Genomic DNA, 19695 nt, shown 5'->3' with positions numbered 1-19695 from the left:
CACGATCGTTAAGCAAAACTGGTTCCCCCTTTGGACTTTGCTTGCCGGAAGCGGCCTGGAAGGTTGCAGATGGTGAGCATGTAATGCTGTAGATATTTATAAATATATTCCAGTTGCCAAGCAACCGAATTTTGATCATGTGACCATGGGGATTCTGCAATCGTGAGAAAAGCAATATATGACCAAAAAGTCACTTTTTTTCTCAGTAACTTTGAATGGTTGTAAGTCGAGGACTACACAGGGTGTGTGTGTTCCCCACAGAGTGATTTTATTGTCATTTTGTTTCTTTTTTTCCTTTCTTCCATGTCCATGGGGCAAAATTCACTTAACGTCTTGCTTAGCAATAGACATTTTGGGCTCAATTGTGGTCATAAGTTGAAGACTACCTGTATGTGGGATAATTTTGGGGCTACTTTGTCAAATCACATACTGTGTTCGTGTTTTCCGCAAGCTTCCTCAAGTAATAGTATCCTGCTTGTCTCTTAAAGCAGGTTCAAAGATTATACTAAGTTTTGGGCTGCATTCAAATGATTTGAATGCAGCCCAAAACTTAGTATAATCTTTGAACCTGCTTTGAGAGACAAGCAGGATACTATTACCAACCATAAACAAGAATGATTGTACAAGTTGTCCCAAAGATGCTTTTTCATGAGGCAACTGGACTTTCTTGTTTTTCTTTTTCTTTGAAGACATTTTGCTTCTCATCCCAAAAATTTCTTCAGCTCTGACTGGAAGATTTATATTCCTTGCGGACAGCTGGTCATTTGCATTCTCCAGTCTACAACACAGTCCTTTCAGAAGTTCCAAAAAGGCTCCACACTCATTTGCACCACTCAGGTGATCTTGAGGACACAGATAAATCTCCAGGTGGCCTCGACTCTCTAAAAGGATGCAAAGGACCAGCTGTCTGTAAGCAGTATAAATCCTTCCATTCCCCACCATTATCCAGTCAGAGCTGAAGAAGCTTCTTGGATGAGAAGTGAAACATCTTCAAAGAAAAAGAAAAACAAAGACAGTCTAGTTGCTGCATGAAAAAGCATCTTTGGGACAGCTGTGACCTGGATGATTGAAAATCTCCATAGATCCTAGAAGTTGCCATTTTTGCAATATTTTTATAATTATAATTATTTATAATTGTTTATATTGCTCAGAAACTGGTTTGGGAATATTGACAAATGGGATAACAATAATAAACAAAAGTCATAGGTGTCTTGGGTGCAATCCCAAAACAGCTGGAGCACCACTTGAACACCATCGGCATTGACAAAATTCTCATCAGTCAATTGCAAAAGGCAGCTTTACTTGGGACAGCTTACATCCTGTGGTGAGATCTTTAACACCATCCCAATCTGCCTATCCCAGGTCCTTAGGAAGGGGGTCGATAGGTGGACAAAAATGCCACATGCAGTCTGAACATCTGGCTGATTGTGCAATGAATTGTATTATGAAGGCTTCTTTGAGTACCATTGCTTGGGAGATAGTATTCCTAATTGCAGACCTTTTTGTAGAAAACCTTCCCCTAGAAAGCCATAAGAGACCATGCTGATATCTACTTAGCATCAAGCTTAAACATTTCTCATCTCCGAGGCATTTTTATTGTTTGTGCAATTGTTTGTTTCTTTGTTTTAATGTTATGAGCCCATACTATTCTATGTTAATGGTGTTTATGTTTTATTAGAACTTTTCCTTATCATTTATGAATACACTTTTTATTTGACTGTGTGTAATATCTTTGTCATCTCCCAGAGGATTCTGGGACATTGATCCTATTTCATGAAGATAATGATAACAGTGGAAGCTTTAAAGCAGCCCCTAATACTTTGAGAGCACAGCTGTAACTACATCTGGATGAATTCATCAAGGGGCTAACAGGGCATTCCTATTAATAGACCATCAATCAGAATAGAGCTGGAAGGGACCTTGGAGGTCTTCTAGTCCAGCCCCCTGCTCAATCAGGAGATCCTATATCATTTGAGACAAGCGGCTGTCCAGTCTCTTCCTAAAAACCTCAAGAGATGGAGTGTACACAAGTTCTGGAGGCAGGTTATTCCACTGGTTGATTGTTCCCTCTGTTAGGAAGTTTCTCCTTATTTCTAAGTTGCTTCTCTCCTTGATTAGTCTCCTTCCACTGTTCTACCTTGAAGTGTTTTGGAGAATAAGTTGACCCCCTCTCTATTGTGGCAGCCCCTCAAATACTGGAATACAGCTATCATGTCACTCCTTTTATTTATGGAGGGATGATGTCATCAAGAAGAAAGGTCTTACTCTTTGACGATGATGCTATGAGAGTCATCTTTTCAATTATACTTGCACATTCTTGGCTTAGATGCCCAACTGATGTAGCAGCGGCTAGCTCTTTTTTTGGGATTGCTTTCATACCTATTTTTATTCTCCCTTTCTGTCTTGCGTCATCCCACCACCCAGAACACGTGAAGCCAGGTCATCTTGCTCCAAATTCCCTTCCTTGTCTGAGCAGTGATAACATTTTGGAATGTAGCTGGCATGATTAGAAGTGACTGAGAGAAAAGAAGTACAAACTATAGGGCCCCTGCTTTGGGTGTCGTCCGCAGATCCAGATCAAGCTCTCACGTATGCATGGGTTGAACCATTCCTCAGTTTGAAAGTAGACAAACTGGCTGAAAAATTCAGGAGAAATTCTTCCACCGTTTCTCAAGCACAAGTCTCTGTGTCAACAGTGGCAAAAGTGTTTAAAGCAGGGGTTCTCAACCTTGGCAACTTTAAGACTTGTGGACTTCAACTCCCAGAATTCCTCAGCCAGCAAAGTTGAAGTCCACAAGTCTTAAAGTTGCCAAGGTTGAGAACCCCTGCAGTTTAAAGCTAAAGAAAGCACAGATCAATAAGGAGATCAAGGGCAGGGAGTCTATGGAGACTCCCAGTCATCCAGGTCATGGTTGTCACAAAGATGCTTTTTCAAGAGGCAACTGGACCTTCTTGGTTTTTCCTTGAGGACATTTCACTTCTCATCCAAGAAGCTTCATCGGTTCCGACTGAATGGTGGGGAATGGAAGGAAAGGGACATTTGTCAACAAATGGAAGTTTGTCAACACAACAACCACTTCACAAATGCATGGCATAACAGAAGAGAACAACCCATCAGGGCAAGAGTCAGCAGTCCATCTGCATTTAAAAGATAATGGCCACTGTTTTGAAGACAGCAAAGTCCACATTTTGGATAGAGAAGACTTCTGGTTTGAAAGAGGGGTCAAAGAGGCCATCTGTGCCAAAATTGAATAGCCCTCCCCAGGGCTTCCAACAGCTTCACAAAAGTTCCACACCCATTTGCACTATTCAGGTGACCCTAAAGGCACAGATAAACCTCCAAGTGGCCTCAACAACTCTCAGAAAGAGCACTAACAACCAGATGACTGCAAAGAATATTAACCCTTCTGTCCACCGCTATTCAGTCAGAACTGAAGAAGCTTCTTGGATGACAAGCGAAAGGTCTTCAAGGAAAAACAAAGAAAGTCCAGTTGCCTTTTGAAAAAGCACCTTTGGGTAAAAGACAAGGCATTCATACACACCCTTCGTTGCCTAACTAAAACACATGCAAAAACATTGTGATCCTCATGAGTATTGCATCAAAATACTCAGATCCTTTGAGGGAAATTTCTGAAGAAAATTATGCTTCAGCAAATTAAACCAGGACTGGAAGAAAACAAATGCAAGGGAATTTGTCTGCCCAGGTTTAATCTAGTCTGATACAAAGCTTTTCCCACAACAGTATTTGAATGCACTCCATCCATCTTTCAGTCAGCAAAAAAAATATGAAAATAATAATAATAAAAATTACATCAGTATGAAATTTACTGTCCCCACTGATGACCCTCTCTGGGCTTCATTACCTTTGTTCTGTTCATTCCCAGCCCAGTTACGTTCCTCCAAGGTAATAGATAACCAATCCCTAACAGATTTCACCCATCTTCATGATGTTGGGAAAAAAAATAGGGAAAAATACTGTTTTAATATTGGCAAGGATGACTTCATCTGCTCACCCTCAGGCTGGGGATGAGATAAAAGCAACATCGACCAAAGAAACTTATGGAGTTATGAGGATATGGCCATAATTACAAGAGGACAAGTAAAATCACTTTGCAAACTGGTAATTTATTTATTTTTTGGGGAACAACTTGCAAAGCTCCTGTAGCAGTATGGGTAGTCCTCGACTTACAGTTTGTTTACAGTAGCACTGAAAAAGTGACTTGTGACCGTTTGAAACACTTACGACCATTGCAGCATCCCATGGTCCCACGTGATCAAAATTCAAACACTTGGCAACCTATGACGATTGTAGTGTCTCAAAGTTATGTCATCATCTTTTGCGACTTTCTGATAAGCAAAGGCAATGGGGAAACCAGATTCACTGAACAAGCACGTTACTAACTTAACAACTGCATGGATTCACTTAACAACCATAGCAAGAAAGGTCGTAAAATGGGGCAAAACTCACTTAACAGCTATTTCACTTAGCACATGTATTTTGGTTATAAGCCGAGGACTGCCTGTAGATAAAATAGGCTATCCCTGTGGTCCTTTTCTCTCTCTCCAAAGAATAACAGAATAACAGAGTTGGAAGGGACCTTGAAGGTCGTCTAGTCCAACCCCCTGCTCTGGCAGGAAATCCTATACTATTTCAGACAAATGGTTGTCCAATATTTTGAAAATCTCCAGTATTGAAGTAGTTACAACTTATGAAGTCAAATCATTCCATTGATTAATTGTTCTCACTGCCAGGAAGTTTCCCCTTAGTTCTAGGTTGCTTCTCTCTTTGGTTAGTTTCCATCCGTTGCTTCTCGTCCTACCTTCAGATGCTTTGGAGAATAGCTTGACTCCTTATTCTCTGGGGCAACATTACAGTCAGATATCAAGTTCCTTGGAGGTTTACATAAATGAAAAATAGCATCCCCTTTTCTGTCCAGTAGCCAATTTTAGCATAATCAGAAGGAGCTAAAGAAAAAAAAATCAGATTATTTCCTTCTAGCTTCATTAGGACTGCAGCCAAGAAATTAAAAGACGCTTGCTCCTGGGGAGGAAAGCTATGGCAAATCTAGACAGCATTCTAAAAAGCAGAGACATCACCCTGCCAACAAAAGTGTGTATAATCCAGGCCATGCTTTTCCCAGTTGCAATGTATGGCTGTGAAAGTTGGACCATAAGAAAGGCTGAGCACAAAAGAATTGAGGCGTTTGAACTATGGTGCTGGAAAAGACTCCTGCGAGTCCCTTGGACTGCAAGGCGTCCAAACTGGTCAGTCCTAGAAGAGATCAACCCCGACTGCTCTTTAGAAGGCCAGATCCTGAAGTTGAAACTCAAGTACTTTGGCCACCTAATGAGAAGGAAGGATTCACTGGAGAAGGGCCTGATGCTGGGAAAGATGGAGGGCAATAGAAGAAGGGGACGACAGAGAATGAGATGGCTGGATGGAGTCACTGAAGCAGTAGGTGAGAACTTAAATGGACTCCAGAAGATGGCAGAGGACAGGAAGACCTGGAGGAACGTTGTCCATGGGGTCGCGATGGGTTGGACACGACTTCGCAATTAACAACAACAACAACAACAAGCTTCATTAGCCTGTTTAGTTTGTCTGCTTAATAGAACTGGAACTTCCCAGGTCTGTGCCCATCCTTGATTGAACGTTGTGAACTAAAAACTACTTGTGCCTCTTTTGTGTCTCAGGCATAGAAGAGAACAAACAGGGTTTTATAAATGAATATTCTGTTTGAAAACACGAGACCGCCCAGACTGTACAACTGTACAACTTTGGATCATTGTGGATTTGGCACCAGAACTTCACACCTTTTCAGAGAGTGATTTGAAGGAAATGATGAAGGGATGTCGTGAATGCCCTTGCTTTTTGAGCCTTGGAAACTGGGCTAACTCAGTTTTCTGGTGGGAACCTTGTTGAGGGTTTTTGTATATCATAGACCTTGCCTTCGACCTATGGCGATAAAGGAGCCTGACCGTGATGGTTATAAGTCAGGATGATCATAAAGCAGATCATCACATGGTTCTGCGCAATAAATAATTTTCTTTATTAGTGCTTCCCCACTCAGTACTTCCATTGCTTTCCACTTTTGAGCAAATAGTATCCTTGCTGCTGTAAGACGTGAATAATTAAATATGTATCCTCTTTATTTACATTTTTCTCTAGTATTCCTAATAGTAATGTCTCAGGTTTGTATTGAATGTTTTGCCTAGTCATTTCTATTGCCCATTCCCAGACCATATGCCAGTACACTTGTGCTTCTCTACATGTCCACCATACATGAAAAAAGTGCCCTTTTCTTTTTTACATTTCCAACACATAGATGAATATCTGTTATACATTTTGGCTAATCTGGCTGGAGGGAGATGCCATCTGTAAACCATCTTATACAGGTTTTCTTTATATGATGTCATCAATGTGATTTTGTTATTTCGCTCCCATACTTGCTGCCATTGATCCATATTTATATTATATCCTAGATCTATTGCCCATGTCAGCATTGTTTCTTTAAACTACTCCTCATATAGCTTATATTCCAACAGGTGTTTATAAATATTCTTTATTTGTTTTTTCTCCGGGCCTAGCAGTATTTTATCTAATCCCATATCCTGTCTGTTAATACCCCATTCTTGCTTATCTTTCATGTATCTTGATTGTATTTGGAGATAAGACAAACCAATCCATGTCTATTCCTTGTTGTTTTAGCTCTTGTTTTTGTTTTAAATAACCTTCTTCTGTCAGGATGTGTTTATATATAATAGCTTTGTCTTTCCTATACAGATTGAGATATGTGACTGCCTCCATTGGCGATAGCCAAGCCAGAATCTTTGTGTAATATTGACATTTAACTATATTCCAGCTTTTTATTAATTCTTGCCAGACCTTATGTCTTAAAAAATATTGGTGGTTTCTGCTTTGGCCCATCCATATGTGAGCATGCCAACCCTGCTGGAGGTCATAACCCTCTAAATGTAAACATCTTTTATTTTCTAAGGTTATCCAATCTCTAATCCGTGTTAGGGCCGCTAACCAAGCTCCCACATTTTGATCACCTGATCAACAATGGTTGCAAGTACGAACATTGGCCATAAGTCGTGTTTGTCAATGCCGTCGTAACTTCGAACACTCACTAAATGAATTGTTGTAAAATCCAACTCCAGTTTCCAGAGCTATCTCTATTTTCAAGCATGCTTCTGGATCTGTATTCTTTTTTTAAAAAAAAAATTTATTATTTTATTTTCATTACAATCCGATAAAATTCAGATACATAAAAAAAATAAATTACAACACACAAATTCCGGCATTGCTCGCCCATTTCCCCCCAAACCGCATCCCCCTCTCATCTCTTCACTTCCCCCTTCCTTCTTCTTCCTCACTCTCCTCCTCTCCTCCCTCTCTCCTCCATCTTTCTACTTACTTAAGGATCTGTATTCTTAAAAAGTACAAATAACAACCACAGCTCTGGAATTTGTTTTCAAGCCTGCTGGTTATCCAGAAAAAGAACTGCAGCAGGAAGTGTCTTGTAGAACAGGGGCTCCCAAGCCCTGGTCCGTGGACTGCGGTGTGCTAGAAACCAGCTGCATAAAGAGGCTATAAGCCCCATTTGCGGGATGCAGACAGTGTGCAAAGCAACACATCCTCCAGTGCGTGGAAAAACCTCTCTCCATGGTCCCTCATGGCAGAAAAAGTGGGGGCCACCACCGTAGAAAGGAAGCATTTAGCATTTTGAGAAGGGCAGCTGTTTTCCAAAAGCATTTGTAGTTCTGAAAGGGTCTGGGACTTCTGTACTCAATTGTGCTTAAAGCTTAAAGCTAACAGGGGTCGGATCACACTTTGGAGTGAGAGGTGGGAAAAAGAAATAGAATTGGACTGAAATTCAGGATTTCACTTCTAAAGAGGTAGCTGATATGGCAAAGCTTGAGAGTTCCTTGCTATTCCTTTTAACAGTCCATTAACAGCCACAGACTGATGGCCACTGCATGGGGCACTTGGTGGGCAAATACAGGAAGTCCTTATGACCACAACTGAGCTGACAATTTCTGTTGCTAAGTGACATAGTGGTGAAGTGAGTTTTGCCCCATTTTATGATCTTTCTTGCCACAGTTGTTAAATGAATCTCTGTAGAATCTTCCTGACAGTTAGGACAATTAATCAGTGGAATGGTTTGACTCCAGAGGTTGTAAGTGCTTCAACACTGGAGATTTTTAATATATTGGACAACCATTTGTCTGAAATAGTATAGGGTTTCCTGCCAGAGCAGGGGGTTGGACTAGAAGATCTTCAAGGTCCCTTCCAATTCTGTTATTCTTTGGAGAGAGAGAAAAGGACCACAGGGATAGCCTATTTAATCTACAGACAGTCCTTGACTTATGACCGAAACTGAGCCCAAAATATCTGTGCTAAGCGAGACAGCTGTTAAGTGAGTTTTGCCCCATTTTATGACCTTTTTGCTACAGTTATTAAATGAATCTCTGTAGTTGTCAAGTTAGTAGCATGGTTGTTAAGTGAATCTGGTTGCCCCATTGACTCAGCTTGTCTGAACCCAAAAGATGATCACATGATCCCAGGACACTGCAACCATCATAAATATGATCCAGTTGACTGAATTTTGATCACATGACCATGGTGATGCTGCAATGGCCAATAAATATGAAGAGCGATCCTAAGTCACTTTTTTTAGTGTCTTTCTGGTTTCAAACGGTCACTAAAGGAATGATTATAAGTCGAGGACTACCTGTATTAGAGGTAGAAATCATAAACAGCATTGGCAAAAAGCTACAAAATGCCCATGAGATTTCTACAAAATGGTCCAGTACTCAAATAGAAGATTAGTACACATTTGTTCCTGACTGCAGTAATTAGTGATAAGACAGGTCTTCTAGCTTTGACAATCTTTTAACGTATTTTGATCTCCCCCCCCCCTTTGTGCTGCTTTAATATATCAGCAGAAAAATACATGAGGCTTTGAATAGGGGTTCCACATCCCTTCCACTGTGTTAGCTCTCTGTAATAAAATGGGGCAGGGGTTAGTCTGTAAAAAGAAAGTCTCATATTTAAAAAATATACTTTGCTTGCTTTAATCCCATTATTATTACTATTCATACTTTCAGGTGCCAGAAGCTGCCTTAAGAGTCATATTTGAGGGTGGGCTGTTTGGATTCACATTTGAAACTATATGTATAATTTTACTTTTTCATTTTAATTTTTGAGAAAACGCTTTTGTAATAGTTTGTTTTACAACTGGGGGAATGTTTTTTTAGGGCTTGCATGTATTCATGCCTACATATATATAAAAGGGTTAAGGGCTAAGTTTAAATAACCTACTAATTGACAGAACATCCACCTCATGTGTGAAGAAGATTCTAATTTAGTATCTAGCTTCCCCAGAGAAGGAAAAAGAAGAAACAGATGGAAATTGTATTTCTTGCTCCAAAGAAATTCCCTTCTAGCCCTTTATGTAGAACAGGTGGGCGACAGACTTGCAAGAAATCTGAGTATTAATTGTTATAATTAGATATAATTAGATCATGAATTTGTTATACAAAAGTTGTTGAATTCTTTCATGACGGCTCCATAGTTTAGCTGCAATAAACCTACTAATCTTAAATTTTGTATTACAGCTTAATATATGTTGTACATGTACTCCTCGACTTATGAACATAATTGAGCCCAAAATTTCTGTTGCTAAGCGAGACAGTTAAGTGAGTTTTCCCCATTTTTCAACCTCTCTTGTTGCAGTTGTTAAGTGAATCACTGCAGTTGTTAACTTCATAGCATGGTTATTAAATGAATCTGGCTTCCCCCATTGACATTGTTTGTCAAACGGTCACGACCCCAGGACACTGCGACCGTCATAAATATGAGTCACTTGCTAGGTGTCTGAATCTGGATCACGTGACCACGAGGATGCTACAATGGTCATGTGTAAAATAGTCATAAGTGACTTTTCTTAGTGTCATTGTAACTTTGAATTGTTATTAAACTAACTGTTGTAAGTCAAGGATTACCTGTAGTCACTTTAATAGAGTGTTTTGTCGTAATAGCTGAAAAGCCTGACAATATTGGGAGTAAACAGATCAAAGATATTGACTGATTTGGTATTAACTGACTTCCTGTATTCCTTTTTAACTTCAAGAAACTTAGATCTTTTCCTAGGAATCTTTAACCACTAACAATTTGGAGGAAATTCAATTATGTTCTTATATTGGAAAGTGCATTATAGTGTAAAAAGATTCATCAAAGTGTCCCCATTCTTTTCACTTTCATAGAGCTACATCTCTAAATTCATGTATTATTTTCACTTGTTTACCCTCCATCTCTTTAACTGCTCAATATGTAAAATGTGTAAAATATGGGTTTGTCAGGTTATAAGATTGTAGATGTTTAGAGCCTCTTTAACATCACACTGCCTTAGACATGTTCCCTGTATAACAGGAGAATTTTGAAACAGTGGTGTTTTTTTTTCTTTGTTTGTTTGTTTGCTCACCAACCTGTGATCTCAGGCAGATTGCGGATGAGAGCTGAAGAAAGTTAATTCCTTTTGGTTGCTTAGTAAGATTCCCGTTTACAATAAGATTAAGTTGATCCAAAAATCTGTTCCAGTCACATTGCCTCATTCCTGCTGCAAGGCCACGACTTAAGTGCTGGTTTTTGTGTCTTTGCATACATGACTAGTTTGTACTTTCATTATCCTGGGATTTTCTACGTATTTAATGTTCTTTAGTAAGAAGTTCAATACAGTTAGTCCTCAACTTACAACCACAACTGAGCCCAAATTTTTCATTGCTAAGCAAAAGAGTTGTTAAATGAGTTTTGCCCTATTTTATGACCTTTTTTGCCCAGCTGTTCAGTGACTCACTGCAATTGTTACATTAGTAACATGGTTATTAAGTGAATCTGGATTCCTCACTGACTTTTGTTTGTCAGAAAGTCACAAAAGGTGATCATGTGACCACAGGTCATAAATACATGCCAGTTGCCAATTTCGATCACGTGACCATGGAGAGGTTGCAACTGTCGTAAATGTGAAAAATGGTCATAAATCACTGATTGTAATTTCAAACGGTCACTAAATGAATGGTTATAAGTTGAGGACTACCTGTGATGTTGGGTAAGAAAGAGAAATGGCCTAGCACTACTGATCTTACTTCTGCTTATCTGCAGGAAAATTATGTAAGTAATTCATGGTGGCCAATTAAACAGATCTTTGCCTAAGACAGGGGTAGGCCACCTTGGCTCTTTTATGACTCATGGACTTCAACTCCCAGAATTCTTGATCCAGCATGGCTCAGCATGGCAACCTCTCCATTTCTCCTCAGCATGGCTGGCTCAGGAATTCTGGGAGTTGAAGTCCACGAGTCATAAAACAGCCAAGGTTGCTTACCCCTGGCCTAAAGAGAACCCTTTAAAAATTCGGTGCAATTGCCTTGAGGATCATAATGGAAGAAAATGGAATATCGGAATACAAAAATGAATCTGTCTTAAATAGATGAAAGATATGATGGTTTGCATGAGCTAATCCAGCAGCCAAAATATAGAACAGAAATGTCCATAATGCACAAATATTTTAGCAGCAGACCTGCAGGAAATCAGTACAGGTGAGAATTGCTAAGACAGAAAAGCCGTTTACCAATTCTGGTAATCAGCACATCAGGTTTAAGATAACAGAATAACAGAGTTGTAAATCACCTTAGAGGTCATCTAGTCCAATTCCTGCATGAGCAGGAGACCCTATACCAGGGGTAGGCAACCTTGGCTCTTTTATGACTCATGGACTTCAACTCCCAGAATTCCTGAGCCAGCCATGCTGAGGGGAAAGGGAGAAGTTTCCAAGCTGAGCCATGTTGGCTCAGGAATTCTGGGAGTTGAAGTCCACGAGTCATAAAAGAGCCAAGATTGCCTATTCCTGATATAGGGTGCCATGCTGGCAGAGAAATTCTGGAAGTTGAAGTCCCCTCATCTTCCTAGTAACTCAGGGGTAGGCAATCTTGGCCCTTTTATGACTCATGGACTTCAACTCCCAGAATTCCTGAGCCAGCCATGCTGAGGGAAAAGGGAGAGGTTTCCAAGCTGGACCATGCTGGCTCAGGAATTCTGGGAGTTAAAGTCCACGAGTCATAAAAGAGCCAAGGTGGCCTACCCCTGCCCTATACCATTTCTAGACAAGCCTGAGCCATTTTAAGACAGTCCCTAGTTATGTGTGCCTTGCTGAGTGTTTCCAAACAATTTTGGTTTAATTCAATAGATTTGTACGAAAATTGACCAGACTAGGTAAAAATTTCACACTTTGGAATGTTAGGCTACTGATCGCTTAAAAAAAAACAAAAAACTGTTTCATACAAACCAGGTAAGAAGCCCTGATAATGACATATCTGGTCTCAGCCTCAAGTGACTATTTTTTTCCCTGTCCTCCCCTTCCCTTCTTTCTCTTCTTTTCTTTCTTTTGCTGTCCTTGTTTTGCTGTCATGGTCTTCTTCTTCTTCTTCTTGTCTGAAACTTTCCTTGTTTACAGATACATAACAGAATTTGTGGACGTGGGCAATGTCTCAGCCTTACGAACATTCAGAGTTCTCCGGGCGCTGAAAACAATCTCAGTCATTTCAGGTGAAACAAAAATTATAATGGGGGTTAAGCACTTGGGACGCACCCAGTAAAGCTTATGTGCCATTCCCCCATAGCAAAATGGCCGCCGGTAGAATATGGTTTGGTATGGATGAGTAAAGGGAATAGAGGAACCTGTCAATAGAATGCTTTTTGATATGGCCTTAATCCATCCCCTCATACTTTATTTTATGGTGAGCATCAAACATTCTTTGTGGATCTAAAATATCTGGGTGGAAATTTTTTGTGTTTGTGCCTTCAGGTCAGTCTTGACTCATGACTATACAAGCATGTCCATGTTGTTTTCTAAGCAATGTTTTCCAAAGTGGTTTGCTATTGTCTCCTTCCTAGGGCTGAGAGAGAAGGACTGGCCCTACAATGCCAAGATGGCTTTTATGCCTAAGGCAGAATTAGAATTCAGGGTCTCCCAGCTTCCGTCTAGGATCTTCCTCACTGCACCACATTGGCTCTTGAGCTGACAGGGTAGGTCAGGTCTAGAGCAGGGGTCTTCAAACTTGGCCCTTTTATGACTTGTAGACTTCAATTCCCAGAATTCCTCAGCCAGGCACGCTGGCTGAGGAATTCTGGGAGTTGAAGTCTACAAGTCATAAAAGGGCCAAGTTTGAAGACTCCTGCTCTAGAGTCTCTGGGTAGTTCTTTGAATGAGGAAAATTTACAACCTGGTTCTCCTGTTCTTTCTCAGACATCTCCACCAAGAGAGAGTGACTGGTCAAGTCACTGAGTTGACTTCTGGTTCTGAGGCATGACTCAAACTCAGGTTTTCATACTTCTAATCCACGGTACTTCTAATCTGGCAACTTTAAGAGTTGTTGACTTCAGCTTCCAGAATTCCTCAGCCACCAAGCTGGCTGAGGAATTCTGGAGTTGAAGTCAACAAGTCTTAAATTTGTCAAACTTGGAGAGCCCTATTCTAAGTCCAACACCTTAAACTAATACCTCAAATTGGCTCTCAGAAGTATGACTTGCAATGATCCCCCACCCCCACTCAATCTAATATTTTAAACCTTTAATTTGTTAGAAAAATAGAACAAAAAAAAAACTAGGCCCAATCCATTGAAAAAAATCTTTTGCATGAAAATGTTTTGGAGGTAAATTGCAAAAATATGACACTCTCCTTGGAAAAAGTAAGATCCTTCAATAAAATTAATTTTAGGCTAAAGACTATTTATATTTACAAATTTATATAAAAATTTATATTTATATAAATTTGTATTTATATAAAAAATGCTTTTATAGCTGAAAAAAAACTTTCAGAATGACAAATCCAGTTTTGTTTTCTCATTTTGTTGACTCACAAACTTCCATCGTCACTTGTGAAGATGGGAATTGAAGTCCAATATTGTTGGAAGGCTGGATTCATCTTTCTTCAGTATCATTAGGCCTAGCAATTTAAATCCGAGTCAACTGAATCTGGGCACAATTCTCAAGTCCTTTTTTCCCTCAGAAACTCCACTGAGACCAATAGTGCAGCCTTCTTGTGAAACGTCTTTTAATTTCCAGTGGTGCCAGTTCCTCTCTTTGACATCCTCCCGTATTGGCTTATTTTAGTCAAAAATGAAGCCAATTCCTTTTTTCCTCTCCCCTTCTTATGAAACTTAGTTATGGATGTGTTTATGTTCCTCTCTCCTCCTTCCCCTCTTTCACCCTTTAAATTGGCAGTGGAGTGATGGAGAAAAATAAATATGCCAGGAGCGTATCTATGGACAGGTCTCCTTAGTGTTAAGTTCGTTCAACTGCATGGCAGGTAGAGAAGAATGTCAAAACAACCAACCATGTGCATGACAGATTTTGTGTACAGATAGGTCCTCGACTTACAACCACAATTCAGTTCACAATTTTCATTGCTGAGCAAGACAGTTAAGTGAGTTTTGCCTCATTTTATGACCTTTCTTGCCACAGTTGTTAAGTGCATTACTGCAGTTGTTAAGTTAGTATCACGGTTGTTAAATGAATCTGTCTTTCCCATTGAATTTGCTTGTTGGAAAGTCACAAATGGTGATCACATGATCCCGGGGCATCTAACCATTATAAATACATGCCAGTTGCCAAGCAACTGAATTTTAATCACATGACCATGGGGATGCTGCAACGGTCATAAGTGTGAAAAACAGTCTCATAATTCACTTTTTCAATTCACTAAACGAATGGCTGTAAGTCGAAAACTACCTGTAGATGGTTATCCTGTAGATATTGGCAATTATAGAATAAAAAAGAGATTGTTTAATTTTTTATTTTATCTTGATTTTATTTTAGAGAGAGAAGGATGAGAGACAAGGGTTGGCAGAACCAACACCCTTTAGAAACTGCCGCTAAATTAGGTGGCAAATATTCACACTGCAGCATTCTCCACTGAAACTAAAGCAATGGCACTTGTTTTGAGGCACCTGTGAAGCGTTTAAGGGATGAATGTCATATTTTCCAGAAGGCAAATGAAAATCCATGGGAGGAAAATGCAATTTTATTTTAATGGATCTGGATTTCCTCCTCCTTACCTTCCCTGATCCCATACTGCAGTGGTGGCGAACCTATGGCACGTGTGTCAGAGGTGGCACTCAGAGCCCTCTCTGTGGGCACCCGTGCCATGCCCCGGAGATGGCACCTGTCCTCTTCAACCAGCCGCCTGCTAAATCGCTGAGGTCCCATGTGGCCATATGCATCCCAACACCCATGCGCTTGCTAGCCTCTGTGTGTGGGGCTGATGGTGCCAGGCCCTTGCCTTGCCCTCCGACAATGGCACCCCCCCTTCTCACCTTGCCTCACCTCACTCCGCAGGACCATCCTCCTGCCCACCACCCCACCCACTAGAGAACCCCTGGATCTCCCCCAACCCTGCCCGGCCCCCACAGGTCTCCCTCCCCAGGAGCAACATCAAGTTGGCCACGACCACCCATCTGGCATGACCACTGTAGCCACGTCCACCCAGCAGGCCACACCCACCTAGCACCCGGTGATACATAAGTGGCTTTTGGGTTGAAGTTTGGGCACTCAGTCTTTAAAAGGTTCACCATCACTGCCATACTGAATTGTACAAAAGCTAATGGCGAGTTGTAGACAGTGAAATACTTTTGGCTTTCCTAAACACATAGGAAGGAGGTTGCTCAGCTGTCAGGTAAAAGAAAAAGGAAAGGTTTTCCCCTACCCAGTCATGTCCAACTCTAGGGGGCGGTATTCATCTCCGTTTCCTAGCCAAGAAAGCCAGCATTGGCTGAAGACATTTCCGTGGTCATGTGGCTAGCATGACACTACGCCGAGGCGCATTGAATGCTGTTACCTTCCCACCGAAGTGGTACCTATTTATCTATTCGCATTTGCATGCTTTTGAACCGCTTGGTGGATAGAAGCTGGGGTGAGGATGGGAGCTCACCTCATCACGCGGTGCCTGGGTCTTGAACTGCCAATCTTCCCGTCGACAAGCCCGATGTCTTAACCAATAGTACAGCAAACTTTGTACGCACTTGTTTATGTATAGAAAGATAAAGACTTCTTCAAGTGGTGTTTGGGTCTTAGCAATTATTTGTCCTGGCTGTGTAGATTTTTTTTCTTGCAACAATAATAGTGGCTTATTGTTGGTTTCTGGGATGTTTTTTTCAAATTCCCAATCTAGGCTATAACTTTGATATTTTCTGCTGGTCTTTCATCACAATACTAAATGATTCAGCCTTGCTTAGTCTTTTTCAAGAATAGTCAAAATATAAAAATGTTGCCATGTTTTGCTATTACCAGCGAGCTCCAGTAGAAGAGAATGTTGTAGCTGAGGGTTGAACTGTGGGGTCTTTGGTGATCTCTGACCTTGGTTGTTTCCTTGCAGATGTTTCCTTCTTTTCACATCATCATGAGGTTACCGTGATGAGGTTTCATCATGAGTGATGAAAGGTCTGCAAAAAAAAAAAAAAAACAACCAAGCTCAGAGAGCACCAAGGAATCCATACCATTGAGCTCTTTAAGCAGTGCTCATTTCCTTGATGAGATCAGAGTTTGTAGATCATAGAATCATAGAACTGGAAGAGATTTTGGAGGTCTTCTAGTTCCAACCTCTGCCCGAAGTCCTTATTCCATCCTGGACAAATAATTGATCAGTCTTTTCTTGAAATTCTCCAGTGATTGAATACCCAAATTCTGGGAGGCAACCTATTCCCTTGATTTTTTTTAAAATGGGTGTAAGGTACTCCTTGACTTACGATCACAGTTGAGCTCAAAATTTCTGTCTCTAAATGAGTCAGTTGTTAAGGGAATTTTGCCCTGTGTTACGACTTTTCTTGCCGCAGACGTTAAGTTACTAACAGGGTTGTTAGCAACACATCTCCTGCTTGAGCAGGGAATTGGACTAGAAGACCTCCAAAATCCCTTCCAGCTCTAATTGAATTGATTAATTGATTGATTGATTGATTGATTGTTAAATAAATCTGACTTCCCTATTGATTTTGCTGTCAGAAAGTTGCAAAAGATGATCACATGACCCCAGGACACTGCAACTATCATAAATATGAGTCATATGCTGTCTGAATTTTGATCATGTGAACATGGGGATGCTGTAATGGTCATAAGTGTGAAGTGGCCATGTCACTTTTTTCAGTATCGTAACTTGGAATGGTCACTAAATGAACTGTTGTAAGTCAAGAACTACCTATATTCTTCCCAAAGAGTAAAGAAACTCCATTTTTTTTTTACTTTGATGAGAGGTCGCCAAATCCATTTCAGAATTCAGACTGAAGGGAAATCCAGCAGTTAAGACTTTGTGAAATATGGAAGCTGACCGACTCACACATACCCAGATATTTTTCAGTATTACCAATCATAATGTAGTTTCTTGGTTTTCCCTAAATATGCCCTTGGAGGCTAGAATCCTGGACTGTCACTTCACTTTTCATTTGAGGTGATTTTTTAAGGATGTTCCTCAAACAAAGCACTAACCAGATGAGGATCCATGTGTGAAAGGTTCCACATTTTAGATTTGTGTCTGTGCTCTCTAACGTGGAATCATTTAAGACTGTAGTGTAGGACAGAGGTGGGGAACTATGGCCTTTTTAATGACATGGCTGGCTCAGGAATTCTGGGAGTTGAAGTCCAAAAGTCATAAAAGGGCCAGAGTTCCTCACCCCTGGTGTAGGAGATAACCAGGCTGAGCCTGAGGGAGAGGTCAAATGTGTCATAAGTCCTCAGTCCCTGCACACTCAAAGGAGATCTAAGTCCAGCCCACTTTGATTGCCTTCTTAATTCCTGCTTATTTCTCTTGACCGTTAGTAGCTCAGATTCTTGTAGAGAGCTTAAGCTTGCAATAAATCTTTATACCCATTTGAACTGCCTGAGTCTCCTGATTTCCCCAGCACTTGATAGTTAGCATTGATCAGTCAAAGCATTTCCAAATGAGGTATTTGCATAATTTCCAATTCTATTCCACAACATTTTGTTTTCTTGGCTGCTAAGCTGTCTTCTAACGCAGTGGAATGCTAGATGACAAGGCCTGTCACACTTTGGATCCGCATGTTGATAAATCAGGATCTTCCTGTTGGCTGTGTTTTTGTTACATGACCACACCACAGCAGTGGGAGAAATTCTACTGCCAAACCCAAGCCCACAAAAATTTCTTGTGAAATTTAAATTCAGCATCTTCAAGAGTATCTCTCCCCCATGAATCTTTCTATTAGAATTCATGTGCCTATTAATCCCTCCTGTACAAAATAGTCAAAGGAAAACCTCAAGTTATGACCACAATTAAACCCAATGTTTCTGTTGCTAAGTGAGAAATTTGTTGATTTTTGTCTCAATTTATGACCTTTCTTTCCACATTTCTTAAGGGAATCACTGCACTTGTGTTTTAGTAACACAGTTCTTAAGTGAATCTGGTTTCCCCATTGATTTTACTTGTCAGAAGTTCACAAAAGGGGGTCACACAACCCCGGGACATTGCAACCATCATAAGTATGAATCGGTTGCCAAGGGTCTGAATTTTGATCACAAGACCATGGGGGTGCTGCAATGGTCATAAGTGTGAAAAATGGTCCTTTTTTCAATGCCATTGTAACTTCAAATGTTCACTAAATTAATGGTTCTAAGTCAAGGAATGCTTATAATTCCTCCTGCACAAAATATTTATTTATTGTTAGAATTATATCCCCACTTTCCTATAGATCAGTGGTTCTCAACCTTTTTAATGCCGTGACCCCCAACCGGTTGTAAGTCGAGGACTACTCAACCGGTCGTAAGTCGAGGACTACTCAACTGGTGCAGCACCGTTAGCAGAATGGGACTTTTGGCGGGCTCAGCAGGGCAGAGACAGCCTGGACAATTCCTATTGCTTTTGAAAGCCAATAGAATTAGACTCTATTCAAGAGAGTCTATTCTATTGGCTTTCAAAAGCCAATAGAATAAAAGGGAGTAGCACAGCTAAGGAAAAGGGGAAAAAAATGGTGGACTGCGTTGTTTGGCGACCCCTGTGAAATGGTCGTTCAACCCCAAATAGGGTCCCGACCCACAGGTTGAGAACCACTGCTATAGATGTTCAAGGCAATATATTTATCCTTTCCTCTTGTAGATTTAGCTACCGCCACCAAACATTTGGAAAGGAATGAGACAAAGTGACTGGCTATTGATCTGTTATCTATTTTCTCCCCTGTTTGTGACAGTCTGTTTCCTGATGGTCCATTTTGCTGTGGGTTGTGTGTCTCAGGCTGGGAAAGCAACATAGCCCACTGCAAAACTAGGCTATGGGTGTGACAGGGTCTTCCAGCTGCCTTAAGGCAAATGAAAATGAAAGGAGAACAAACACTTTCCCAATCCTGACAGAACTTTCAAGTTATCTCCTCCAAATTTTCCTTCTGTAATCACATAATTCCCTCTTTTGTGGAATGTCCTGGGATTAAAATATAAATGTTTGAGTTGTATTAGAATGCATGTCTCTACATCAGTTGGATTATCTCCATGGGACAAAATAGGACAGAATAGTAACTAATTTTTTCCATGGAATGATAAATGTAATGCAATAAATAGTGCACGTGTCACTTGTTAATTGAATAGGAAGTTCTATCAATGCTGTGGATAGTATTTTCAATCCCTCACCTTTTATTCCAGGG

The 19695-nt window shown here is 40.5% G+C and overlaps 1 protein-coding gene across 7 annotated transcripts in view; it reads left to right on the top strand.

Annotated features, from left to right (window-relative positions):
* LOC120299446 (sodium channel protein type 5 subunit alpha-like) overlaps positions 1 to 19695 on the top strand; it is a 289877-nt gene that overhangs the window by 129532 nt on the left and 140650 nt on the right. For all 7 annotated transcript variants that reach the window (XM_039324300.1, XM_039324298.1, XM_039324297.1 and 4 more), the window contains one exon: positions 12516 to 12607. In XM_039324300.1, coding sequence (XP_039180234.1) covers positions 12516 to 12607 — 92 coding nt within the window. The remainder of the gene's footprint in view (positions 1 to 12515; positions 12608 to 19695) is intronic.

Source organism: Crotalus tigris, unplaced genomic scaffold, assembly GCF_016545835.1.
Source record: "Crotalus tigris isolate CLP2741 ecotype Arizona unplaced genomic scaffold, ASM1654583v1 scf7180000024297.1652928, whole genome shotgun sequence".
In the NCBI taxonomy this organism is placed as follows: domain Eukaryota; kingdom Metazoa; phylum Chordata; class Lepidosauria; order Squamata; family Viperidae; genus Crotalus; species Crotalus tigris.
This window is presented reverse-complemented; position numbering and strand designations above follow the sequence as displayed.